General features: G+C 52.5%; 11 protein-coding genes across 11 annotated transcripts; 6 read left to right on the top strand and 5 right to left on the bottom strand.

Annotated features, from left to right (window-relative positions):
- Positions 1–1,016: 1,016 nt before the first annotated feature.
- On the top strand, positions 1,017–2,208 carry PV08_05441 (uncharacterized protein; the record flags this gene model as incomplete). The annotated part of the gene is made up of 3 exons (XM_016379784.1): positions 1,017–1,056; positions 1,115–1,300; positions 1,409–2,208. 3 exons carry the CDS (start codon positions 1,017–1,019, stop codon positions 2,206–2,208), a joined length of 1,026 nt encoding a protein of 341 aa, XP_016235611.1.
- A 260-nt stretch (positions 2,209–2,468) lies between these two features.
- On the bottom strand, positions 2,469–4,696 carry PV08_05442 (uncharacterized protein; the record flags this gene model as incomplete). The annotated part of the gene is made up of 6 exons (XM_016379785.1): positions 2,469–3,377; positions 3,436–3,518; positions 3,578–3,802; positions 3,856–4,222; positions 4,352–4,526; positions 4,575–4,696. The coding sequence occupies 6 exons, from the start codon at positions 4,694–4,696 to the stop codon at positions 2,469–2,471; spliced, it is 1,881 nt and encodes a 626-aa protein (XP_016235612.1).
- Positions 4,697–5,206: 510 nt separating this feature from the next.
- Positions 5,207–7,052, top strand: PV08_05443 (uncharacterized protein; the record flags this gene model as incomplete). Its single annotated transcript, XM_016379786.1, has 6 exons — positions 5,207–5,412; positions 5,462–5,483; positions 5,534–5,806; positions 5,862–6,056; positions 6,113–6,472; positions 6,522–7,052. The coding sequence occupies 6 exons, from the start codon at positions 5,207–5,209 to the stop codon at positions 7,050–7,052; spliced, it is 1,587 nt and encodes a 528-aa protein (XP_016235613.1).
- Positions 7,053–7,112: 60 nt separating this feature from the next.
- Positions 7,113–8,086, bottom strand: PV08_05444 (uncharacterized protein; the record flags this gene model as incomplete). The annotated part of the gene is made up of 5 exons (XM_016379787.1): positions 7,113–7,271; positions 7,326–7,382; positions 7,432–7,792; positions 7,841–8,016; positions 8,078–8,086. 5 exons carry the CDS (start codon positions 8,084–8,086, stop codon positions 7,113–7,115), a joined length of 762 nt encoding a protein of 253 aa, XP_016235614.1.
- A 789-nt stretch (positions 8,087–8,875) lies between these two features.
- PV08_05445 (uncharacterized protein) lies at positions 8,876–10,141 on the top strand (the record flags this gene model as incomplete). The annotated part of the gene is made up of 5 exons (XM_016379788.1): positions 8,876–8,981; positions 9,047–9,561; positions 9,657–9,719; positions 9,817–9,920; positions 9,991–10,141. 5 exons carry the CDS (start codon positions 8,876–8,878, stop codon positions 10,139–10,141), a joined length of 939 nt encoding a protein of 312 aa, XP_016235615.1.
- A 1,136-nt stretch (positions 10,142–11,277) lies between these two features.
- PV08_05446 (uncharacterized protein) lies at positions 11,278–13,126 on the top strand (the record flags this gene model as incomplete). The annotated part of the gene is made up of 2 exons (XM_016379789.1): positions 11,278–12,200; positions 12,391–13,126. The coding sequence occupies 2 exons, from the start codon at positions 11,278–11,280 to the stop codon at positions 13,124–13,126; spliced, it is 1,659 nt and encodes a 552-aa protein (XP_016235616.1).
- Positions 13,127–14,019: 893 nt separating this feature from the next.
- On the bottom strand, positions 14,020–14,821 carry PV08_05447 (uncharacterized protein; the record flags this gene model as incomplete). Its single annotated transcript, XM_016379790.1, has 2 exons — positions 14,020–14,681; positions 14,743–14,821. 2 exons carry the CDS (start codon positions 14,819–14,821, stop codon positions 14,020–14,022), a joined length of 741 nt encoding a protein of 246 aa, XP_016235617.1.
- A 1,006-nt stretch (positions 14,822–15,827) lies between these two features.
- Positions 15,828–16,600, top strand: PV08_05448 (uncharacterized protein; the record flags this gene model as incomplete). The annotated part of the gene is made up of 3 exons (XM_016379791.1): positions 15,828–16,104; positions 16,182–16,277; positions 16,332–16,600. 3 exons carry the CDS (start codon positions 15,828–15,830, stop codon positions 16,598–16,600), a joined length of 642 nt encoding a protein of 213 aa, XP_016235618.1.
- Positions 16,601–16,865: 265 nt separating this feature from the next.
- Positions 16,866–17,353, bottom strand: PV08_05449 (uncharacterized protein; the record flags this gene model as incomplete). The annotated part of the gene is made up of 2 exons (XM_016379792.1): positions 16,866–17,029; positions 17,113–17,353. 2 exons carry the CDS (start codon positions 17,351–17,353, stop codon positions 16,866–16,868), a joined length of 405 nt encoding a protein of 134 aa, XP_016235619.1.
- Positions 17,354–18,658: 1,305 nt separating this feature from the next.
- On the top strand, positions 18,659–21,997 carry PV08_05450 (uncharacterized protein; the record flags this gene model as incomplete). The annotated part of the gene is made up of 4 exons (XM_016379793.1): positions 18,659–19,135; positions 20,249–20,797; positions 20,873–21,106; positions 21,230–21,997. The coding sequence occupies 4 exons, from the start codon at positions 18,659–18,661 to the stop codon at positions 21,995–21,997; spliced, it is 2,028 nt and encodes a 675-aa protein (XP_016235620.1).
- Positions 21,998–22,803: 806 nt separating this feature from the next.
- Positions 22,804–23,792, bottom strand: PV08_05451 (uncharacterized protein; the record flags this gene model as incomplete). The annotated part of the gene is made up of 5 exons (XM_016379794.1): positions 22,804–23,345; positions 23,413–23,490; positions 23,565–23,599; positions 23,651–23,722; positions 23,779–23,792. 5 exons carry the CDS (start codon positions 23,790–23,792, stop codon positions 22,804–22,806), a joined length of 741 nt encoding a protein of 246 aa, XP_016235621.1.
- Positions 23,793–25,477: the final 1,685 nt, after the last annotated feature.

Here is a 25,477-nt window from a genome sequence, read left to right on the forward strand (position 1 = left end):
ACTTACTCTCTAAGTCGAAAGAGGTATTGGCATCAGCGATCGGCTACGAACGTTTCTCAGCAAAGACTACCTAGATCAGGTTTGGGCTATGCAGTCTGCTCAATGCATCAACTCCATTCTTCGCACAGCAGCCCGTGGATGCTCGTTGATCACCTTACCTACGGTAACATAGACTGGCCAAGAGACGAGATAGCACTGTACCACATCAAGGCCCACGCATACTGGCAGCGGATCGTAAGCTATCATAGCAAACAAAAAGGACATGTCCGCTGTAGAAGGACCAATACCGGAGTGTTGTGTCAATGGCCAGTTGAGTCTGCCAGGTACAGGAAGTTATAGCCATAACGTCGACGCTCCGACAATATTCTGTGGAGACATGTTGGTTAGGACATGTACATCTACCAGGTGCCTTCTCCAGGGTGTGGCACAGCCTATTGAGCCGGTCCCTGCAGATCGTTGATAAGGGCACACGGAACCATTTGACAAGCCAGAATCACGACCCCCACCCTTGGTCGAAGCCTTTTGCTCGAGAGACGGAGAGACTGGGAAGAACAATTCCCTACATCTAAAGTCGGAGAAGGCTGCCGTCAGGCTAGTACCAGGTATCACACCATGCTCCTGGATCTGTGTGGTGTCGAAAGCCGAAAAAGCCCGTTCGCTGTGTACCGGGCCAGGATGGGGGAGGCCTGTCACTCGAACCTCGTATTTCTGCGGCCACGGGAAGACCAGAAGATACTGGTGGCGAGCCGTCAATAAGGTTGCCATGCATTTCCAAGCCAGATAAACGACATTAACGGATTGAAAGGCCATGCAGGGGATAAGGTGACTGACTGCCCGCATGCATCGAGTTCGAATCGTACAACAAACTATGCCCACTCTACGAGCACGATGGTTGTTGAATATCAAAGCCCATAGGATTCACTACAACCGGTCCAATGGTGCATTGAGCTGATTTCTTCCCTCAGGCAAGTCTCTGTCTGTATCATCACATCTACGCAACGAACGGAGCAGCAGGAATGGCTATCGCCGAGGCCCCCCCTATCCTGAACTTCTCATGTAAGTCAAAACTCTCCTCGTCGATCTAGACATCACCATTATACTGACTGCAGACAAGCCTTCTACGGGGACGACGAAGAGGCCAAAGCCAGATTGATAGCCCAAGTCAGGAAGTGTTGCCTCCATAATGGCTTCTTCCAGATCGTTGGGCACAATGTTCCCGCCGAACTTCAAGAGGCTGTTCTCGAGTGCGTGAAGAAGTTCTTCTCGCTGCCTCAAGAAGACAAGGAGCTCGTGCTAAAAGGTAAGACACATGCAGACGCGGCCAGGTACCACCCGGGATGGTGTTCCACCATTCGTGACTAATCGCCGCTTCTGCCATTCGTACGCTGATTTTGTTCCCCTTTTGCAGAGAAGAACACCTGGAACAGAGGCTACGAGAAGATCGGATCCCAGATCCTGGAGGCCGGCACGGCTCCAGACCTCAAGGAGGGATTTTATATCGGAGAAGAGATCCCGACAGACCACCCGTACTTTGTGCACAAGAGACTCAACAGCGGGCCCAACTTTTGGCCCGAGACGATGGAGGGCGTCGAAGAGTTCAAGGCGACGTGCACATCGTACTACAAGGCCATGCACGCGCTCGCCCGGGACGTGCTCGTCGTCATCGCACAGACGCTCGACCTCGACGCGAGCTTCTTCAAGGACTTCACGACCGACGCCGTCGCGACCCTGCGGTTCCTGCACTACCCGCCGCAACCGCCGGACTCGGACGAGAAGATCTCGAGGGGCATCGGCGCGCACACGGACTTTGGATCTGTCACGCTGCTCATGCAGGACGAGGTCGACGGGCTCCAGGTCTACGAGAAGAGCACCGACGAGTGGCTCGACGTCGTCCCCGTCAAGGGCGCCTACGTCGTCAACCTGGGAGACATGTTTCAGCGGTGGTCCAACGACTTGTACGTGAGCAATACCCACAGGGTCATCAACAAAAGCGGCAAGGAGCGCTACTCGATCCCCTTCTTCTACAGCGGGAATCCGGACTACGTGATTGAATGTCTGCCAAACTGCCGCAGGGAGGGCGAGTCGTCAAAGTACCCTCCCGACTCGGTCGAAGGGATCGTGGGTGGTAGCTACAAGAAGAGTTATGGTGCTGCGGAAGCTTTCAAGAAGACCACCCCGACGGCGGCGCCAACTGCGATATCAGTATGATTCAGATCAGAGCGAGCGTTGTTACCTTGTTTGAATTTCCAGTTTATAAGTTTAGCAATTCGAAATGTCCATGACGGTTACGATATATCAAACTAGGGGAATGTTAACACCTGCAAGATATAAAAGTAATACTGTCACCTGTCTTTGCTCTAAATCTTCAATGGCGACACCGCTAATGCATTTCTAGGTCGCAATTATACAATATCATATTTATCATCTTCGTAAGCACCAATTGGACTGAGGAGATGTCCTCGATATCATCATGCCTTCAGGATGCCGCCATAGTAAGAGTCCAGCCACTGAGAAGCATCTGCACCGTCGCCCTTCCCATTAAAGCGCCCAATACTGCCTACGTAGCCATCAGGTCTGATGTTCACAATTGCAACCTCGTCGGCCTCAACGGGACCCAGCCACTTTTCTGTAAACGACTTGCCAGTCTTCTGATCCCGCAGGTCGTCCAGGTAGAACGTCCACCGACTCTTCTGTAGGAGGGCGGGCAAGTCGGTAATCTCAACGCTTGATTTCTGCATGCCCGTCACCGTCGCGAACGTGAAGAGGTGCGATGCGGCCGTATACCGCCCGGGCTGGATGAAATTGTCCGACTCGACCGGAGGAAGGTTGAGTTGTGCATATGACTTGGCCGCTGCAGCTGTTGCACGCCCTAGGATTGAATTGGGCGAAGAGATATAGTTGCACACGGAATCCAAGAACTTCCTGGCTACGTGAACGTCAGGGACGAAAAAGTATACCCGGAACTGTCCCAGCACAGGGATGTCGAGCTGTACGTCGACGGGGTTGGCGTCGATATAGCGAGTGACTTGAGCAGGGGCCATGAGTTCACCAGCGCGGAGGGCTCCACGGGGGAGTGTCTCAGGGTGGTTGAGGACATTGGCTGCGTATTTGACGCCAACTCCAGATATAAAACCGACATTGGTGGCGAAGTTGTCCGCCAGAGCCTTGGAGTCGCCATCGGAAAAGGCAGCAGCGTGTTCAAAGTCGAAGTTTATCAGGTCTTGAGCGATCTTGCGTCGTTCGTGCTGATACGTAGACAAAAGATCTGGAGTGGCGAGGCCACGGATCGCGAGGTTGAGTTTCCATGCAAGGTTGAAGGTGTCGTGCATTGAGGTATTCATGCCTTGAGCGGCTTTTGGGGAATGGGTGTGGCCAGCCTAGGTATACGGATTAAAACCCGTTCGATCACATTGGGAAGACAGGGAAAGTGCTTACATCACCAGTGATAAACACCCTGTCGTTCTCCGCTGAGAATGTGCTAGCTACTCGCTGTCCGACCTTGTAGACACTGAACCATTCTAAGAGTCATGGTTAATGGGGCTGAAAGATAAAGTGCGTCATTAATGATAGTACTTACCGACGCTAGACCACTCTACCGAGAACGGTGCCATAATCTTTCGAGCTTGATTCATGACGAAGTCTTGAGTTGCTTCCGTGGGAACACTATCCTGTAAATTCCGATCAAGCTCAATGTACAGCCTCGTCATGTTGCGTTCTCTTGGAATGCAAAGAACAGTTCCTTCGGTTTCCGAATGGATCACGACCTTGCTCCATAAGTCCGGGAAGTCGGTCTCAATGACACCTGCAAATTCGTCAGTAGCTCGCTCATGGAGAGTATGCGTGCCCTAAGCTTACCATCAAGCACACCCCATTTCGAATTACTGCTCTCGCCAACCATTTGAGCACCTGCAATGCTCTTACGAACATTGGAGTGGGCGCCGTCGCAACCAACAAGGTATTTGGTCTTGAACGATATACTCGATCCCGTCTTGTTATCCTTGCAGATGGCCTCAATTGGCGCTTCGGGATCCTGAGTTGCCTCGTAACATTGGAAAGGAGAGCTTCGAGTGACTTCAATGCCCCTGTCCTTCATGTCCTCGATGAAGATATCCTCAACCATGCCTTGATGTACCAGCAGGATGAATGGGTCTTTCACATCCAGTTCAGAAGGGTAATGTACTTCCCTCCTTGTTCTGTGCAGAGGCTGTGTAGATGTTGAATTCTGATGGGGGTTTATCAGCATTTTCCCATAGTTCAACAATATGTGAATTTGAGAGAGGACTTCCGTCTCCCAGAAGGCTTAAGCGCAAATCAAACGAGGGTTAGAAGTACGGGAATTGCAATCACTTACCCAGAAGCATATGTCGTAGATCTTAACGCCCTTCTGCAACAGGGAATCGGCCAAGCGTAGCTGCTTGAATGTCTCGATGGTCTTAGGTTGCAACCCATCAGCCCTCCCAGTCGAGGTCTTGTCATCCCTGTCGTCCACGATCCTGGATTTGATGCCATATCGTGCCAAATTTGCACTATCAAATCGTTAGTAATTTAAAGAGCGAGGATATGTTGAACCTTACCCTAGCATCAACCCTGCAGGTCCAGCACCGACGATGACGGCGTTTTCCACATCACCCTCGACTCCGTTGATATGGCCATTGACGTGGGTGCTGAATCCTTCATTGTTTGCGCTTGGAGACATTGTCGGCGACACTTGAGAGATAGTTCGCTTCATTAGCTCTGGCCAGGGTTGAATTCGTCGGAATGCGGCTGTTTATGAGCGAGCCTTGCAAACGTGGGCCTGGCAGGGGACGAGACGGCCTCGTCAGGTGACTCTGTGATAGGGACATACGATGAACCCCTGGACGCACTGCTGGGGTGGACTGACTGCTTAATTGGCGACAGGTACTTTGCTGCCGCAACGGTCTGGACGTTTGTAAACCCCCCACTCTTCCGAAAATATGTGTGAGAGAGAGAATGGAGGGCAGCAACAGTAGCCGATAAGCGCGGACATCGCCACGAACCAATCAGACCGGCACCGGTTCCCTCAGCCTCGTTCGACTGAACAGCATGGCGAAATTGTTTGATAATCATCGGGCAAGTGAAGCACCACGAGGCTGTAGCCAGTGTCGACTCGTGGAGAAGATCTCGCTGAAAGGCAGCGCGGTCCACCTGTAGCTCTGGCCTCCCAGCTACGTTGCAAACCACCAAAATGTCGTCCAGGCCGTGGCAAGAAGTGGTGAAGGAGAAGCGCGAAACCCGAGAAAAACTGGTTGAACGGTACTTGACCACGATCAACGGAGAGCGCGCCGTTGCAGATACGGTCCTGAAGATCGATAATGTCGACGATCTGACAACGTTGCTGGCATCAGGGAAGGTTACTGCGCACGATGTCACCGCAAGCTATATCCGAAGGTGGTGAAGCCACAAAACACTTCTTGTTCCCATACTGACATTCTTGACTTAGGATCGCGGAAGCACATCAGAAGGTAATTGAGCTTGGGTATCCCGATTCTAATGTCTACTAACCCCTGCACAGACCAATTGCTTGACTGAAGTATTCTTTGAAGATGCACTTGTACAAGCCACCAAGCTTGACGACTACTATCGACACCACGGTGCTCTGATAGGTCCTTTACATGGTGTGCCTGTCACACTCAAAGACCAGTTCGATGTCAAAGGAGCAGATTCAACGTTAGGCTACGTAGGAAGAGCTTTCAAGCCAGCCTCAAAGGACGCAGCTGTTGTTCAGATCCTCAGATCTCTGGGCGCAGTCATTTTGGCAAAGACGAATCTTCCTCAGAGTATCATGGTGCGCATTCTGCACTGCCTCTGTGTCTCAGGTAGATTTCCGCTAACTCACACAGTGGTGCGAGACGGAGAGCCCACTCTGGGGATTGACGACGAACCCTCGCAATCCTGCCTTTACACCTGGAGGTTCAACTGGAGGTGAAGGAGTTCTGCTCGCCCTTCGTGCGTCAATGATAGGTTGGGGAACGGATATAGGTGGCTCAATTCGTATCCCATCTCACATGAATGGCCTATGGGGTTTGAAGCCCACGGTAAGCAGAGCACCACCAGCAAACTGCCGCGAGATTCAGTTACTGAAAGCTGTCAGAGCTCTAGGCTTCCTTATATGGGTGTTCCAGTATCGACAGAGGGACAAGAGCATGTCCCGTCATCTATAGGCCCCATGGCCAGAAGCCTTTCCTCCTTGGTCACAGTCATGCAATGTGTTGTTGATGCCAAACCTTGGATACTCGATCCTAAGGTTACACCGCTCCCGTGGAGGAAGGATCTTTACGAGGAGGTTCAGGCGAGGCCCCTGACGATTGGCGTACTAGTCGACGACGGCGTGGTGAAGGTTCACCCTCCCATCGAACGAGCACTGAAGGAGCTCGCGGCCAAACTGAAAGCAGCAGGCCACGAGCTCGTACAATGGAACTCTGCCGGTCATAAAGAATGCATTGAGATCATGGTACGTCAACGCCGCTCCCTCGTTTGCAGGTTGCTCACACTCTATGCAGGACCTCTTCTACACGGCTGATGGAGGTGAAGACATCCGTAGAGATGTTCAGGCTGGTGGAGAGCCTTTCATTCCTCATGTCGAGGCGTTGATCAATCGAGGCAAGGCTATCTCGGTGTACGATTACTGGCAGTTGAATCGACGGAAGATTGCCGCACAGCAAGCTTACAACGAGAAATGGAATGCAACAACAGCCCCAGGATCAGGTCGGCCTGTTGATGTGGTGCTGATGCCTACCATGCCTCACCCGGCGGTACCACACCGGACATGCAAGTGGGTGGGATACACGAAAGTGTGGAATTTCCTGGATTATCCTGCTTTGTCATTCCCAGCGGGACAGGTTGAGGCATCTCAAGATCCGTTGGTGCCAGGTTATGAGCCTCGGAATGATTATGATGCGTGGAACTGGAATCTTTATGACCCCGAGACAATGGATGGCCATCCTGTCGGTTTACAGATAGTAGGCCGTCGTTTTGAAGAGGAGAAGGTCCTTGGTGTTGCAGCAGTGGTAGACAAGCTCTTAAAGAACTAGCTAACTCTTAATTTCAACCTTTCAACTTCTCACAACTGAGGGCTACAAATGATCCGCAATCTACCATTTGGTGACTCCACCATCGACACACACATCCTGACCTGTCATGTACAAACTAGCATCGCTGGCCAAAAACACACAAGCACCCCTGATATCATCCGGCTGTGCGACTCTTCTGTTCATAATCTCGTCTTTCCAGCTCTCCAACAAATGAGGAAACTATGTTAGATTAGTTTGCAGAGCACGATTCAACACCAGCATCTTGCCACATACCGGAGCAGTCATTTCCGTCTTCACGTATCCCGGAGATATCGTATTCACTCTGATACCCTGGCGAGTTGTCAGCCCTGATCCCCCATCATCGAAGGGCAACACTTACGTAGGGAACCAATTCGGCCGCAATGGCTGGACACATGGCTCTCACTGCACCCTTGGTACCACAGTATGCACTGCTCATCTGGCTCCGGATGGCCATATAACTGGCGATGCTGGCGACCATGATAATACTGCCGCATTTCGTCTTGTTCTCAATCATCTGCGTCGCAGCCATCTGTGCAGTGTGGTAGACGCCCATAACATTGACACTTAATAATTGATGATGCTGCTCGAAGGATGTGTCCAAGAAGGCCAGGTTCTTGTTGATACCGGCACATGGCACGCATACGTCCAGCTTGCCATCAAAATCTGCCTTGAACGCAGCGAACCCCTTCTCGAGGCTTTCAATGCTGCTGACGTCAACCCTGTCGGTCTGTCAGTATTCCCATCGAGCTCACAGCAATGTGACCGACTTGTAATGCTTGGTCTTGACACCAAAGTTCTTCTCAATCTCAAAGAAGCCTTCGACGGGGTCAATCACGTCAAAGATGGCGACGTCTGCACCGGCTTCCGCTAGACCTTCGGCAAAAGCAAGGCCACATCCTCGAGCACCGCCAGTGACGAGAGCAGTGCGGCCTTTCAGAGAGAACTATGGAGAGTGTGAGCTGGCAATAGTTGACCAAATCAAGGGGCTGTCGAGGAAGGCTCACTCTACTCATTTTGGGAATCACGTGCAAGGCTGGCTTCCAGGGGGATTGCTTGTGTGCACAGTGCGAACAGGTAGTACGAGGATGTCGAAAGTACACAGTCGATTCCCAAGGATCATTTCAAAGAAGGCTCATAACACACTCGGGTTCGATGCTCTGACCGGATGTGTCGTCCAGTCCCCATTTTTGGGAAGTATGGACCCGGCGTCAGGTCGTACTGGTAGCGAGGGACCACGAGTACTCGTACCGGGCCCCTGGACGGCAATTTGCAGCCCACGCTAAGCACTCGATGCTCTGATTAGGTGTCACTCCAATACCTAATGCACGAAGACGACGATTATGTGATTATCTGGGCGTGGTTCTGGTGCCTCCCCAGCAGCGTCAAAGGGACAGTTGGCCGTGATGCGCCCAAATCCGCCCACTTCCTCATTGCTCCACTCCATTTGTCACTCGACACCCACTTCAACGACATTCCTGTGCTTCACGCCAATACCAATGGCCGTAGCCCTTATCTAACGATGCAGTCGGCTGTCCACTTTATGCCGCGACGTGTAAACAATTGGCTAATGCACTTCCCACCAATGGGGTGCGTTCAACGAACATCACGGTTTTGAGTGTCCCTTATCGTTGAGGGTGACGGTAAGGTTTCGGTACTCGCAGAACAGCTTCAGTAACGAGGTATATCGGTGATAGTTGAAAGCCATCAAACGTCAAGTATCAGACAAGAGTCATCATCGCTTTAACAAGAAATATTTACCTCGCGAGAAGAACCGCCACATCCAACACCGCGAAAAACCAACAATGGGCAAGAAGCGTGTTCTCGTCGGCTACGGTGTTGACATTGATGCCGTCGCTGGCTGGCTTGGTTCATATGGCGGAGAGGACTCAACTAGTGACATCAGCAGAGGTGAATCATCGACGTGTCTTCAACAATGCTCACGACGGTGTACTGATTGACGCAATTCGATACAGGTCTCTTTGCCGGTACCCATGGCACAAGACGTCTTCTGAAGCTTTTCGACAAGTACAACATCAAGGCGACATGGTTCATCCCAGGTCATTCGCTTGAGACTTTCCCCGAGGAGTGTGCCATGGTGCGCGACGCGGGCCATGAGATCGGTCTGCACGGCTACTCTCACGAGAACCCAAGCGACATGTCCTTTGAGCAGCAGCAAGACGTTCTGGACAAGACGTTCCGCCTTCTCACCGACTTCTGCGGCAAGCCTCCACGAGGCAGTGTGGCGCCGTGGTGGGAAGTCAGTGAGGCTGGCACGGAGCTCTTGTTGAGCTACGGTATCGAGTACGACCACAGTATGGGCCACGAGGACTGTCAGATGTACTGGCTCCGGACGGGCGACACGTGGACCAAGATCGACTACTCCAAGAAAGCGGTCGATTGGATGAAGCCCCTCGTCAAGGGCAAGATGACGGGATTGGTCGAGATCCCTGGGTCATGGTACATTGACGACCTACCACCAATGATGTTTGTATGTTTCTTGAACCCATTCCTCCTCAGCAGGCCTATTCCGTTCCTGGCTCTAGCATGCTTGGACTTGCTGCTGACCTCCTTGGGCCTCTACAGATGAAGAATTCAGCCAACAGCCACGGGTGGGTCAATCCCCGCGACATTGAGGATATCTGGAAGGTATGTTCTCTCTCCTGGACGAGGCCGTAGCCCTGTGCTCAATAACCTTGTTGGACGCTTGTGATCCGTGTATGCTGATTGGACTGGCGATATGTAGGATCACTTCGACTACTACTACCGTGAATTCGACGAGTTCGTGTTCCCCATGACTATTCACCCCGACGTCTCTGGTCGGCCCCATGTCGTCCTCATGCATGAAAGGTACGTTGCGTTCTTCCCTGGCATTTCCTGCCCGAGATAACCAGAGTGCCATACTGAACTTCGCATGCAGGATAATTGAGCACATCAACAAGCACGAGGGTGTGGAATGGGTAACAATGGAACAAATGTGTGATGAGTTTAAGAAGAAGAACACTCCTCCAGAGGGAGCCTTGATGCCTGCTCCGGCTGGAGAGATTCTGAAACAACCTCCTCGAAACTAAAGTGCTCCTATCATCTCCCAGCAAGTGATACTATAGCTGTTTTACGATATACATGGGACACATGAACCCTGTGCAATGATATAAATTGATCTGACTGGTAAGGGATGGTATCTGCAGTCCACGTGACGTGGAATCAACTACATATTTTTCCTCATCTTCTCGCGAACTCGTTTCTCAACAGCATCATCTTCACTACTCAAACGAAATCACCATCCGAATCGCGCACTGCTTGAGTCTCAGTTGCCATCATGGCCCTGCGTCCAGCGTCCCGAACCATGTCCGTCGCCACAGAAGCACACTCTTTCCCCCATTTTCCGACTGGATATTTATCCCCCACCCTTGAGTTGTTGGGAGGGTCTACAACAACGCCACCACGACGATCGATTCCAGATCCCTTAGTTTCCTGGAGTTGACAGTTGTACAACATCACTACACTAGTCGATTCTTGCAACCGGGTCGTTATCCGTACAATGCGACACACCTAATCGATCATCTTGCATGACCGTACAATGTACAACCCCCATTCCCAACAGAAAGTTAAGCTTCCGAGTACCAGATCAATCATGCGTGACGTGGCTTTGTGATTAATGCAGACTATGGCAGGCTGTGGCTTCAGCATGGAGTATCACATGTGTCTACGTACATGGGCTGTACCACCGGACATGCAAGCGATCAGAGTTTCGAACAATACCTAGACTCCAGGTACTCTTTTGAAGTGAAACATATACATACGGGAGGTACATGAATGTTTGCGTGTGACAGGAGAAGTCCGTGAGATCTCATGATCAGAATCCATGGTAAATAGGTGATTCAGCCGTTGAATTGAAATTCCTATCGCCTGGCCGGATCCGTTCCAGAGGAGAACACTGTTTTCATATGTGGACGTCGAATGTGTACAGCATCGGGGTGAAATCGACATTAATTTTACTTGCGTGAATCGTGGTACAAGCGTCGATACTACCTCCTTCTCGACGCAGAAACCCAGCATCAGCATCAGCATCATCCACCAGCACATTAATATCAGTGACTTAATCCATCATCAGAATCAGCACTGCCCAGCACAACAGAACAGGACAGCACGAAACTAACGCTAGTCGATGGTCACAAATAGTCACAATTACAACTTCGACATCGACATGGACTCTTCAAATCCCATCCCCGTCAAAACACAACTAAAGCGTGACCCCTCGACGCAACTCGACATCATCGTCGTCGGCGCAGGCCTAGGGGGCGTCGGGGCCGCCATCGCACTCCTCCTTGCTGGACACAAAGTGACGGTCCTGGAGGCGGCGGCCGAGATAGGCGAGGTGGGCGCGGGTATTCAACTTCTACCCAACAGCTCCCGGGTCGTACAATCCTGGGGCCTGCGCGAGCGTCTCGAGCAACACGCCACCAAACCGTCTCGGATCAACATTTTGGGATGGAAAGGCAACACTATCTCGTCCATGGACTTTGCGGAGAGCGCGCGTCCCTACCCAGGCACGTTCTACTGGGACTTTCACCGCGCAAATCTCCACAAGGTCCTGCTTGAGCGTGCCGTCGAACTCGGCGCTGAGATCAAAGTGCAATCGCGGGTTGTGGACGTGAGGATATCATCACCGTTGTCGTCGTCGTCGTCGTCATCCGCCTCTTTCTCATCCTCCGACAACCACGATAATAACGACGAGCCCGAAACAGCAACAGTGGTCCTGGCGTCCGGCGCCGAATACGTGGCCGATCTCGTGGTGGGCGCGGACGGAATCAATTCTCGCCTCCGAGAAATCCTCCTGTCACGATCTGACCCGCCGACGCCCACGGGTGACTTAGCCTACAGACTTCTCATCCCGACCGAGCACATGCTCAGCGACCCGGAGTTGCGACCCTTCGTCACAGACCCTCAGGTGAATTACTGGCTCGGCCCGGACGCCCACGCGGTCAACTATATCCTACGCGGGGGGAAACTGTTGAACATGGTCCTCCTGGTGCCGGACGACATGCCCGTCGGCAGCGCCAACACACTCGAAGGCGACGTGGAGGAGATGCGTGCGTTGTTTAAAGATTGGGATCCCAGAATACCAAAGTAAGTTACCCTACGTAGCTAGCTACCCACACAGGGACGCTTGCCTACTCCGTCCTCCCTCGTCCTCTGTTCCTCGTCATCCTTACGTCTCAGTGTTACCCTGCCAGGGCCCAAGGCTTGTGTGTATTTGATGCAGCTGCACAGTCTCGTGTTTTCTCGGGTGCTGACCACCATGGGGTAATACTTACAGACTCCTATCCCTGTGCGAATCAGTGTACAAGTGGCGTCTCCAGATCCGCGTCAACGACGTCGACCCCTGGTCGCACCCGTCCGGGGCGTTCACGATGCTGGGCGACGCGGTGCACGCGACGCTGCCCTACCTCGCGTCGGGGGCGGGCATGTGTCTCGAAGACGCCGCGGTGCTGGGGGAGTTGTTCTCGCGGGCGCCGAACCCGAAAAGGTCGCGCGCGCTGAAGAAGCAGCTGCTCGACATCTACGAAAAGTGCCGCAAGGACAGGACGGCCATGATTGTCAAGCGCGGGAACCTGCAGCAACACCTGTACCACTTACACGACGGGCCGGAGCAAGAGGAGCGCGACAGGCGGATGGTGGCCATGGAGGAAGGCGAGGCTCTGGCCTGGAGAGACTCGGGGCTCGCGCCGAAGTTGCTAGGATATCAAGTCGAGAAGGATGTGAGTGCCGTTATCCCCCACAAGGACGATATTCCCATACTGCACTTCCCTGCACCGCCTTACGACGCCCCTACACCATCACCACTCTCCCCCCTCCCCAGCCCGCCCGCTTTGCCCTGCCTTGTCTTGTTACCGCACGGTTTTTGGTATTACCCCGAAGTTATCGCCACCTTCAATTCAATGCTCATTGGAACTGACTTGCTCGTCTCTCGATTTCCCCAGGTTGACCAGTACTGGCCTCCTCCTTGCCTTCGGGACCAACAAGAGAGTGGATTTGTCCAGAGTCGATTATAGAATTACCAATTTCAAAAATATGCATGGGAAGTGAAATATAAGGGGTAACAATTAACCACGCGATTCACCACCGCCATTCACGATCTTTGACGACACCGGCGCCGACTTTATTCACATGATGATTGATGTGGAGAGGAGAGAAGCAAAGCGGGACCTGACGCCGGCCATCACGCTCCCCAAGGTGTGTGTGTGTGTGTGTGTGTGTGTGTGTGTGTGTGTGTGGTCAACTCTGGCACCACGCTGCCATTGAACACGATCCGTGTCGCATTCGCGTACGCCGCCTTTGTGAATGACAGGTGCTCAGAGCCTCGACTCCGTGAGCTTTTGCACCCTTGTGTCGATACCATTCCCCGCTGTTCGAACAGCAAATCCAGACACGAATCGTCTCATGACCTCAGCAATCGCTCCTTTTTCACAATAGCTACCACCGCCAAAAATAAAAAAAAATCCAGGTTCGGTTCTACAACAGGTGGACTGTGGGTCGGCCGTACGAGAAACAAAGCGACCGCCTACTGAGAGTGGCCACGCCCGTCGACCTCCGTTCTTCCTCTGTCGTGACATGCGGGACGTCAGCTCTCGCAGTAAGTAGCACATGATGAAAATCAAACAGGTGAATAGCGGCGAGAAGACTAAGCGACGTTAAAGGGTTTGGCTTCGAGATTTTGCAAGAGACTCTCAAGAGAAATTAGTTCATGCGAGACTCGGGTTCGAGGAGGGTGTTTTGGAGAGCATTCCCTAGACAATAATTATAGTAGGGTGCTCCTTGCCTTGTGAGGTTACGAATATTGATTATTACTGCTTTCCAGCATTAAACCCCCGATAGACTATTGGTGCTATTGCCGAAAACTTGGACGATCACAATGAGAGGAACGATCTGCTGAATACTACTACCATTACTCGGTGATATCAGGTGATGATTGGCCAGTTGGTCTCTGTCTCTTCGCAGAATTCTGTACTGGACTGCCTTCCAATTCTGAAAATATCGATGACCTGGGACGAACGACTTCGGATGCCGGCAGTTCGGCCTGATCGAGTCTGGAGCCACTGGAGTCCTGTTGTCCTGACTTTCGAGACAGGTCCTGTGGTGGATCTGCCACTCCCGCCGGAACAGCTCCAACGTCAGCGTACTTGTTCTTCCTTCGAAATTTCACGACAGCATACACTATGACAAACGCCATCAAGCCACCTCCAATTCCGGCGCCTATGCCAATCCCAATTTTCGCTCCAGTCGACAGTCCCAACGCATCATCAACATTTGAGGGTGGAGGAGTAGACGAGGATAGCTCTGTGTTCGATCGTGATATCGAAGAGCCCTGTTCAGACGAAGGAGTGACATTGATCGAGACGAAGACGGTGGAAACGGCAATTAGAGTAGTGCTGGGTTGCGAGAAGGTTATTTGATTCCTCGTCTGCGATGAGACGAAACTGGTTACGGTAGAGGTGGATGTCGTCTGAGAAGGACCCGTGCTGACTGGAGGACCGACTACTATGCTCTTCGAAGCGGACGCAGAGCACGATGACACTTCCGACGCCCATAAAGTGCTAATCAGATAGTCTGTGTAACCAACAACATGTCAACAGATCTCGAAATGTCCCCTGGGAACGCGTGCACTCACTCATTCCATACTCATATACCCAGTTCTCCACTGCAGTAAAGTCGTTGCAAGTGCACTTTTGCCTGGCACAAGAGTACATTTGGGATTGGGTAGAGTTCACGCATTCCGCAAAGGTTCCTTGGGCGCCCGCATAGCAGCTGAGGATATTAGTGGCGCACGTCCCTTGCTAGAGGCAGTTAGCAACGAGGATTCGTCTCAGATCAAGCGGATATCAGACAGCACAAGCCGGCAGACTTTGAATATCATCGGGACTTGAAGAGAGCGTGGGCCGAACATTCGTCAGGAACCAGGTGAGCAGCTGCAACAACAATGTACAGCGGTCAAACATCGTCGACAGCGTGGGGATGGAGGCCAAGGTCTCATTATATGCACCGAACAGAACGTTGCGATCAAACAATCTTAGACTGGAGGTTTCATGCTGAGCAGAACGCGAGGTCGAGATGGCGAGATGCAACTAAAGATGGTTGACGGGTTGGAAGGCTAAAGGCAGAAGATGGAAAGTCCTTGTCGAAGCGCCGGAACGTCAGCAGTGAGGAATTTGTGGAAGGCGCAGAATTGTGCTGCATGACACGATCTGTGCGACAACCATCATCCCCAGACTGCAATCCAATGAGCTTGAAAAAATTGGTCTGGCCGGCATTGGACAAGGTTTCGTTTCTAAGCCTTGTTTTTCAATGACCAGTGTTTGCACGGTGAGCTGGTTTTGTATACACGCACAACCCGCGACACACTGCTTTCTCGATATGGACCTGACCGACGACGGACAACCGACGGTGGACGATGGCGAGATGCGAACAATGCGAGATGAAGCGAGTCAAGTGCCCGATTAAATCTTTTCTTAGCTTCGCCGATTGTCAGTGTCCCGCTCATCGGCGAAGTCCTACGCCTACACAATGTCCACCAGAGAGCGCTGATTGGTCCTTTGCTGACGATGACAATCAGAAGAAACTATAAAAAACATTGATTAGAGTCTCGACCGCAGATAATCAGTGTTCAAGGATAAAAAGCTTTATCTGGACATTGTCGCTCGGTTCATATCGAAGATCCAGCATAAGCCTCCAGCGTTCAAAAGAAAGAGGTACGAAATGTCCAGGGCCCAGGACATTGCCACAGCATTGCTCGTGGCAACCGAGGAGTCGATCGTGCCTCTCACGGCCAAACAGGTGTCGCAAGGCTCGAAGCTCTTTGGTGCCGCAATCCTCGACAAAGCCTCGCTTTCAACAGTGCTCGCCGAGACCAACAACGAGCGAGAATCACCATTGCTGCACGGCGAAATCAACTGTATCCAGCAGTTCTTCAAACTTCCCAAAGACGGTCGGCCCGAGACCAAAGATTGCATTTTCTTCGCGACCCACGAGCCTTGTGAGTCCCTCCAGCTTGGCTTCCAGGCCTACTTCGATCGCCTTGTTGCATACCCACTGACGCGATCTCCTCTGCAGGTTCGTTGTGTCTGAGTGGCATAACATGGTCGGGCTTCAACGAATTTTACTACATGTTCACCTACGAGGACAGCAGAGATCTCTTTGCCATTCCTTGTGAGGATCATCCTTTCTCCAATTGCTGGTGCCACTGATACTGACCCCTGGTAGATGACATTGATATCCTCCAATCTGTCTATCAGGTACCAGCCCCTGGAGACACTCCGGAGACACTAGCGGCCAGACCGTTGTACAATCGGAAGAACAAATTCTTCACTGCTCAATCGTTAGCCGATCTCATTGATTCGATCGAGGACGAGTCGGTCAAGGCGAAGCTTAACAGCGAGCTTCAGCGGGTGAAGCAACTGTACGATCGACTCAGTGCCACCTACCAGGAAGGAAAGAAGACTGGTGCCGAGTCTAGCAGCTTCTTCAAGTGATCTGTGGTGGTGATAAGGCAGAGAGTGTGCGGTGGAATTGAAACCGGTTTTGGAACTGACAGAAGCTGTCTTGTGTCACGACTTTTCCTAATAGTATACCAGTTCATATGTGATGACTTTGATACCAGAGATAGTTATGTGGATGTCACGGGTTTTTCCATTGATCCTTTGTCAACTTTGCTTCCGCTTCCGCTTCCGTAGACCTGCACCTCCTTTGCCAGCTCAGCTGGCCCGATCGCTACATCAGCTACTTCCATTTGCTGCCTCACTCAGGCAGAAAGATTACGGCTTCAATGTTGTGTCCCGCGGGGCTGATGACAAACGCCCCATAATAATTGGAACGATACTCAGGTCTGAGGCCCGGAGCTCCGTTGTCTTTCCCGCCGGCCTTGAGGGCCGCCTCATAGAACGCATCCACCTGGGCTTGGTCTGCGCTGTCTGTCAACAGGGGTGGCCGTCCAAGGAATTGCTGGAGGGAAGAGAGAGGGTACGCGCTCCCGCGTGATACATACCTTTGGCCGCGAGCGCCAGGTGAACCGGATGGATCTGCTCAGTGTCTGCGATGGGTTCACGTTTCCCATCCACTCCCGAGATCCAAAGCCAGGGCGCCGTCTCTCCGAGGCCAACAACCGTGGGGACAGGCCGCATAACCTCCTTGACACCCATGTGTGCACAGGCGTTGGAGAAAAAGGCGACTTCGGCCTCGAGCTTGCTGGCCGGGCATGGCAGGCAGAGATGGTGGACCAATGACATATTGAAGGTACCTCGGTACGAGAGGGAGACTGACTTGGCTCTTAAGGGAGGACGTACGATCACAGATTGAGAGGTACTGCTATGTCTCTTGCTATGTCTTTCTGGTAGACGAAAACAAATTGATGGAGGGGAGACGAGGGAGCTAGGAGAGGGTGTTTTTCTCGAGACTGAGCCTGAGACTGAGCCTGAGAATGATTATATATACCCACGCAGTCACCTTACTCACCTTGCGCAGATGCTTATCAGCAGCTCAACCGCGGCAAATGCCAAAGTCAAAGAGTCCAAACGCCCGCAAGCATTGGCCAGGCCGACGGGTTTCTCTTGCTCATTGACGGGGACGCAACCTTGGTGTCACTTGACAACAAATGCCCAAGCCTTTTCACGCTGGACGGCACGTGTGATCGCGTTGCATTCGTGCTTCGATTCGGCTTGTCACGATCCCTTGGCCAGGCAGCAGCGCGTGTCTACAAGCCGCGATTGGCAGGATCCTCTGTTGCTGCCTGCATTCTGCAGCCACCATTCTTGAGAAGTGGCCGCGCCGAGGGGAGAAATACTCCACGACTGCGATGATAGGAAGAGTCCCAGTCAAGGTGTCTTGTGTTGCGAGACGATGAGTGAAGACGATGCGTATCGTCATAGGATTGGATGGAATGCTGAGCTGACACAATAAATCGCCCCCCTCAATTCTGTCCGTTCGGCCGGCGTGGTTGTGAGATCGACATCTGGTATTCCTTCTCGAGACCTCGCAACTGACGGTGATGCCAGCCAGATATGAGAACCCCACGAACCCAAGAAACGAGGTTGAGAGAAGAGTCTCATAAGCACCATCGTTTCTTTGCAGCCTCGCTTACATCTATCGCGCAGTTTCAGCCTCGGCTGCTACCGGACTAGCCACCCCAACTCGGAACGTACACTGCCTCACGATTCTAGCCTTGAGACGAACGAATCTCTTATGGCGTTTCGAGCGTGCCGACTTCCTCGAGGGTCTGGTAGGACGTTCCGACGCCTGACACGGCTCTTCAACCACGCGAAGCCCACGTGAGTATCGCCCCGGCCGACATCCTCTCCACCGATCCCTCGCGAGTAGGCCGGCGTTTGGCCTGTGTTTGCGACTATGGATTCATCTTGCAAAGGGGAACACCAGATGAGGCGACTTCTCATCCGCATCAGGATACTGGGGGTTCTATAAGACCCATGATATGCTGGTATCGTCCGTCGCATTTCCGCTTCCTTCGAAGAACACACCGCACAGCCTGAACAAGAGACCACTTCCAGACCGGACGCAAACACAACAAGTCTGTCACGATGCAGTTCTCATTTTCGACCTTCTCCCTCACCCTCCTCTTACTTACATCCTCCGGCTCTTCTTCACCATTATGGCCTAACGCTGCAGTCCCGGCCGACGCCCACCCAACAATCCCCAGCAGCGTCTATAGTTCCAACGCTGAGCCATATGCTGTACAACCACGCTCTCCGGCAAGCACATCTGTAGACCCCAACGACGTAACGGGAACGACATGTGACGATCCGACCGTCTCTCTCAATTCTCACGATACAAATGTCGCTGTACTCTCGATATGCGGCGGTATCGCGGGATCGATCCAGAAATGCGGAGGCAATCCTCAAACCACAGTTGGCGCCTCAGGCACATCCAAGTTCACACTTACCCCGGTAACCCAAGGGGCGACGTTGAACGTCAGCAAAGGCCGTTGGGAGAGATGTGTCAGGGCAGCGCAGGCAGTCTGCCCGACGGGGACCTTCACCAGCACATGCATTGGTGGGGTGAGTGAAGGGGCGGGATTTACGTTTGTCTTGTCACAGAATGATGCATAGCGTGGTTTTGGATTTCATGAATGCCGCAACGAGTTGGATTTGTGTTCGCGTAAATCATTTGTACCTTTGGGGAAAAAGCTGGGAACAACAGTTGTGGGAGTGATGTGAATATGAGACTCGAGACCTGTATCTCTTCCTGTTGAGGCACGCAGCGTCACCGTGTTCAACGCATGGTTGACAGGTGTTCGTCAAATGGTCCAAGCGTGAGAGAGAACCCTCTGAACCCTCTGAACTCTCTGCACCTGCTAGACCCTCAAGTGGCCCCGTTTGCTACTCCATATCCGCGTTTCCACGCCCAGGGAACAGCAGAACGTGCCGCCGGGAGCCAGAAATCGGGTACATAGCGTGAGATGGCCAAAGCCAATACATCATTAACCTCAGGGTGCAATTTCGAGCAATGTCGGGCATACTCAGGCTTCATGGCTCATTTCAGCCTTGCCGACACCTCAAGGTAGAGTTTTCTCGATCTTTGTTGGCATATTCAACGCCTAGTAGCTATGTAGTGTACGAGGTTGGTAGCTTTTGAATGATTCTTCTCTGGCAGAGTACCTGCATACGAGCACTGTTCTCGTAGAAGAAGGCGGTGCTGGACTCGACTCGCTTGTTAACGCTTCCCCGCGACAATTCCAGGGCATCCACTTGACGTGAGTCGCTAGAGTCTTCTAGTTAGAGATGAAATCTGCAGGGAGCCGAGGGCGATGCGGGCCGGAGCACAACAAGCCTGGAATCAAAGCACACGAGGCACGTTATTATTTATCAGGCTGGCGGGTTGATCCTCGGGGGCTCATGCGTTCGCGTTTTGGGGAGGCTAACGAACTGAGGCACCGTCCACCGAGACTCTACTGTACGTGTTACCGCGACTTCATCCCTCAAGTCTGGCCGTGCGAAGTTCGCGTGTCGTCGTTCATTTGCATTTCGCATATAGAAGCAGTGCTATTCTGCATTCCTGGACGCTGTGTGGATCGGTCTCTCGTTCTGTCCTGCTTCACCAGTCGCTCATTCACACTCTCAGTTCGACGTTGTCAAAAGTCCTTCAGAGTACCTACCTACGGAATCCTCTAGTATGCGGTGAGTGTCGCTGGCAATGTACCTGCGATTCTCGACGTGTATGCTAATGCAGTGCCTGTTCTAGAAGATCGCCTCTGGTCTCTTAAGCAGTTCAACCACCACCTCGAAACGTGGAGAATGAGTACTCGAGCATCGCCCACGCGTCGCGTTCTGGGCGACAAAGATCCCAACGTGCTGCTGTCCCCGACAAAGACAAAAGCAAGCCTAGACGGTGCTCTCAGCCCTCGGCCGCTGAAGCGCCTCGCGTCTCCCATCAGTCCCCGAGCGGGACAGAAACGAAAGATTGTCGAAAAATACAATGAGGAGACGGACGACTCGCAGCGGACGAGCAGCTCTCACCTCTTATCCCAGCATGTCGATGTACTGAGCGATGGGCCCTCGGAGCACCAAGACGCGGCCTCTCAGTCTTCTTCCACGGGCCAACACAAGTCCACACCAAACACGGCCTTCACATCCTTTTACGTCTCGCAAGAAGAACCTCCACAACTGGAATCCGAGTTCCAAATCCACGACGAACCAAGCCAGCAGACATTGGACAAGATGGTACGAAGAAGTCCTATGCGACAAGTTTGCTTTGCGCTGCCAGGCTTTACTTGTACTGACCGTTTGTCCATGCAGCACGCGGTATCATTCACACAAAGTACCTCTCAGATGGTGCCTCTCGACCACCCTACGTTCAACCAAGAGCCATCCCAGGCCAGCCTGAGCATGTCCAGCCTCATCGACTTTGAAAACAACCTCTCATCCCAAAGTGATGGCACGCAAATGCCCGAGGAGGTCGATACCGTAGAACCGCCTCCCGCTCCACCGCCCAAACCCAAAGAAGATCCCCGGAAGGAGATGCTGCTCGAAGTATGTTTATCCACCCGTCCACATTCTCTGCCCGTGTCTCTCCTACGTCTGCCTTCCCTTCTCTACATTGACAGCTCGAACCGGGACTTTGGGAACTAACTAACATGATGCTTGTCCTTTCAGAAAGCAGAGACACTCCGTACTCGACTACAACTAGCCATCTACAAGATCCAGACAAACCAAATCTCCAAACCCTTCTGGCAACTCACAGTCCCCAAACACAAACAACTGCCATCTTCGCCAGAGATACGTGCAGCCGCACTATCGTCGTCATCACCACGAGGATCGTCGTCAACTCTACGACCCAGGTCTGTCCATCGACCAGCATCGTCGCCCCTCAGCCCTGAATCGCGCGTCGCCATAGCGCGCGCCAGAGCGACCATGGACCGCAAACCGCGCGTTAGACCTCTGGAGAGCCTGGTCGTGCCGACCATTACCCCCACGGCGTTTTCAGCGAGGTGGGCTGACGCTGAAGAGAGCCAGCTGGGCGAGGACATGCCAAGCAGCCCTCCAGCAGCAGAAACGTCGTCCGAGGGCGAGGGTGAGGGCGAAGACAAGGATGTAGACGAGATGAGAGCGCACGAGAACCCGACAGGCGATTACTCTTCTGAGCAGCAGCCGCAAGCACCGCCGCCAAAGACACCCGACGTGCTTTCGAGGAAGGGGACGATGGGCCACGGACGCAACCGCGGCAAGGACACCGAAGAAGACATGGCGTCGCTTCAAAACAGCCAGCTGCGCCCACGGGGCTTGACTAGTAGTGTCATCAAGGGCGAGGCTGCGAACAGTCTTCTTCAACTTGTTCGAGGAGGAGGAGGAGGAGGAGGAGGAGGAAGCGGCGGCGGGCGCGATGTAGCCACGTCTTCGGGTGTTGGGATGTGCGGATTGTGAAATGTTTACCGACTAGGTACCTCACTAGCAGCATGTCACTCTCTCCCAAGAGCAGGGATGGCGTCCTCATCCTCCCGGTACACGTCTGAAATCTCAATGCGCTTTGTAATCCTCCCCTACTCGCACTCGGACAAGGGCACCAGACATTGTCCGAGAGCTGTCTTGAATTTGATACGATCCAATAATCAGAAGAGGGACCCCGTCTCTGTTGTCATCGACCCTCTGTCATCCAAGCAGCAACACCCCCTCCCCCCCCCAAAGAAAAGAGAAAGAAGGGCCAGGTACGTTCTGAAAAGAGGCAGGGGAAAGAGAGCTCGAGGCTTAGACAGCCCCTAAGAGGAAAAAACACACGAGACAAAAATACCAAAAAAAAGGAGAAGAGAATGACGAAAAATCTCTACCATGGAAGCAGCGTAGGGTATCAATCAATCACCTCGTCTCGTTTCCCGCTCTAAGAAAAGAACCGACTTTGCTGCAATGCAGCATGTAACAGCCTGTCCGTCACCTTTTGTCGTCGGCATTCTTTCTCGCTCCCAATGATCCACATGCAGGACGTCCACCATCCTGGTAAATGAATACTACTTCAACACAAGATCTGCCCCGCCCGCTTGCCAAAGCATGCAATTGTCCTTGGTTCGTTCCCCGTTTTGTTCACCACCCGCAGAGGGGTTCTTTTCTCGCGTCTCACTCACGTCCCAGACGCATTACGTTGTGTCTCCTGAGAAGACAGCCGCCTTCTGTCGTCGTTCGTTTATTTTGCATCAATATCGTGATAATGTCATTCCCGGACTCCCCCCTCCCGCTGTTCAGAATGTTTCCGGCTCTTCCGCCCCGTTGGCATCTAGGTCTGGAATCTCGAACCCTTCTTCTGTGCTATAGAGAATGGTCTGGATCTGTTTGATCAGGCCGTTCTCGTCGGCTTCCAGGCTTGGGTCTTGCTCAACGGCGGTCTGGAGAAGGAGTTCGATGTCGCGGAGTTTGCTGAAGTAGAAGTCACGCTCCTTCTCAAGGCCGCCAATAGCTTCCTTGAGTTGTTCGTTCTCTTGTTTCAGCACTGCTGAGCCACCGGCTGCGCTAAGGGCACGTGGAGCCGCTCTATTGACAGGAGTCGCGCCGGTCTTTCTTGTGGTGCTTGCGCCGGTGCTCACACGCGCAGCAGCAGGGGCAGCAGGAGCACCTGCGCCGCCCGAGGCCTTCCTTCGGGCTACTGCATCATAGTCATGCCCTGGAAAGTACTGGTCCCAAAACCTCTTCGACCATTGTAGAAATTCGAGGTTATCTTGCATCTTGCACTTGATAAGCTGTTCGACGGGTACGGTACGATCGATGTTGTGTCTCGTAAAGCAGTCTAGCAGTCCCAGATTGTTAGCGTGTAGAGCGGGGTTAGACCCAGTGATACCATTAGGTTGACCTACTCTGTAATACCTTGAAGTTTTGTATGTAGGCATATTCCGTGTTTACGTTGAACTTGACTCGGTTCATAGGCAGATCCACTGTGATTCGATTATCAGTTCCCGTTCGTAGTGATTCCGCACAGAAACGCAAGAGAGGATGGGGGAAGACGTACGGAAGATTGAGTCGAACAGCTGGCAAAAGGCAGCACTAGAAACATTAGTAGTGGCCTTGTAGATGTGAGTGCACTTTTTAACATACCCTGTGCCACATTGTTCGACTTTTGTTATGTTGAGCTGAAGCAGGCCATTCAGCCAGGCCAGTAGTTCTTGTCTGGAGGATATCGATTAGCGATGACGCTGAATGCTTGCCTGGTATATCTTGCCCACCTAGATTCACCCATTGCGAGGAGGAATTCGAGGGGTTGCTGGCGCGAGAGGTGGGTGGTGACACAGAGGTTGTGATGGACGAAAGACGCGAGGTTTGAAGGCGACCGAGGTCTGTCAGATGTGAAGTCTTAGCAATTGGCAGTGAGATGGTGAACACAGCACTGGGGCAATGAGAAAGAAGACAGTGTTGTGTTGTGTTAATGCGCAATTGTTGATTTTGGCGGCAACGAATCGTCGCAGTTGCGGGTCGATTCGAGCCAGGGGAAAACACAGAAGAAAATACACACGTCTGACAATAACTATCCTACTGGTGCATACCCAGACACCATATTCTGGCGTTTTGTCAGACTGTTTGATTTTTCTTTTTGGACAGCGGCGCCTGCTCGGGCAGTGAAACCATAGTCAATGTACGCGCTCATTGTCACTATGATCAAGACTGTCTCGGAACCAAGTCTATTCACTGTGAGCACACAATGTCCACCATCACAGCCTCTCCCAAGAATATGGCGCGCTGGAGCTTCCGCGCCTGGAAGAAGAAACCCTAAGAGCGGCTCAACCCGACCAATCTCAGACCGCAAAGATCAACTCCCCAGAAAAGGGCCTGAGCTCTGCTTCCCCGGGTTGACCATGGCCACAGCAGCTACATAATCTATTGCCTACCTTACCCAGGTTTTACAACTTTGTACGGTATGCCTACCAAGGGTCGCACATCTCTCTGTGCCGATGCATTGGCTCAAACACGCCTTCACTTCACTGTACTTTCATGATGTCGGATGACAGATCCAACCAAGTCGCAGGCGAACCCCAGCCGTAATGATGCTGATGTAGAATGGGATCGACCCAGGAGTTCGCACATGGAGCATTGAGTCAATCACCAGCACCGTCACCGACACTACACCCCAATGTCGCTTTCTTAAACCTGAATCATGAGAACCTTCAAAAGCTACCGTCACACTAGATGCTTCCTCCGCATGAATCGCACGAGCGGTGGTAGCCTCAACGATTCCAGTATATTGAGTTGTCCTTTGCGGAGAAATAGGTGAGGCATGGCTCGCACAGCCTCATGGACGAAGGGACTGCGACCTTTGGGAGCAAAGAGTCGATTCTCAACCTATTTACAGGCAAAATGTTGGTCTTCGATTTTTCACCGCCCTGCCGCGTGTTCCAGGACCTGGCGACTTCGTTCAGGGAAACTGCCAATTGCAAATATTCCGATCAGGCTTATCCCCAGAGCAGCACGAGTCCCAAAGGCATAGAAAGTCTGAAAAGTATATGTCTTTGGCACTTGACTTTATGAAGAACAATATTTTCCATGTTGCTGACCCAAGCTCAAGTGCAACCAAAACCAGTCCTTCTGCTAGATCTACTTCGACACGGTCTCAGCTACCGGCGCATCATGCAAGGAAGAAAGAGATGGGTATGGTTGGTGGCCTTTCATTTCCCAGAGTTCCACATTGACTTTATGGTGTCTATCGGACGGGCCCTTCGATGGGATTGTTCCACCGTCCCTTCACTTCGACTGTCACGACTGCAGTGTCTGAGGTGTCGTTGTTGTCGATCACAGCTGGAATCAGCGACTATGTATCCTCCCAAGCAGCGTTTCCAAGGAGGTTTGCTGGTGCTTTCGGCACAGAAGCCGTGGCCGGGCTCCACATCCACGTCTTTGTTCAGACGATTGTACGGGGGACTAGTACAACAC

The sequence above is a fragment of the Exophiala spinifera genome (genome assembly GCF_000836115.1).
Source record: "Exophiala spinifera strain CBS 89968 unplaced genomic scaffold supercont1.4, whole genome shotgun sequence".
Taxonomy (NCBI): Eukaryota; Fungi; Ascomycota; class Eurotiomycetes; order Chaetothyriales; family Herpotrichiellaceae; genus Exophiala; species Exophiala spinifera.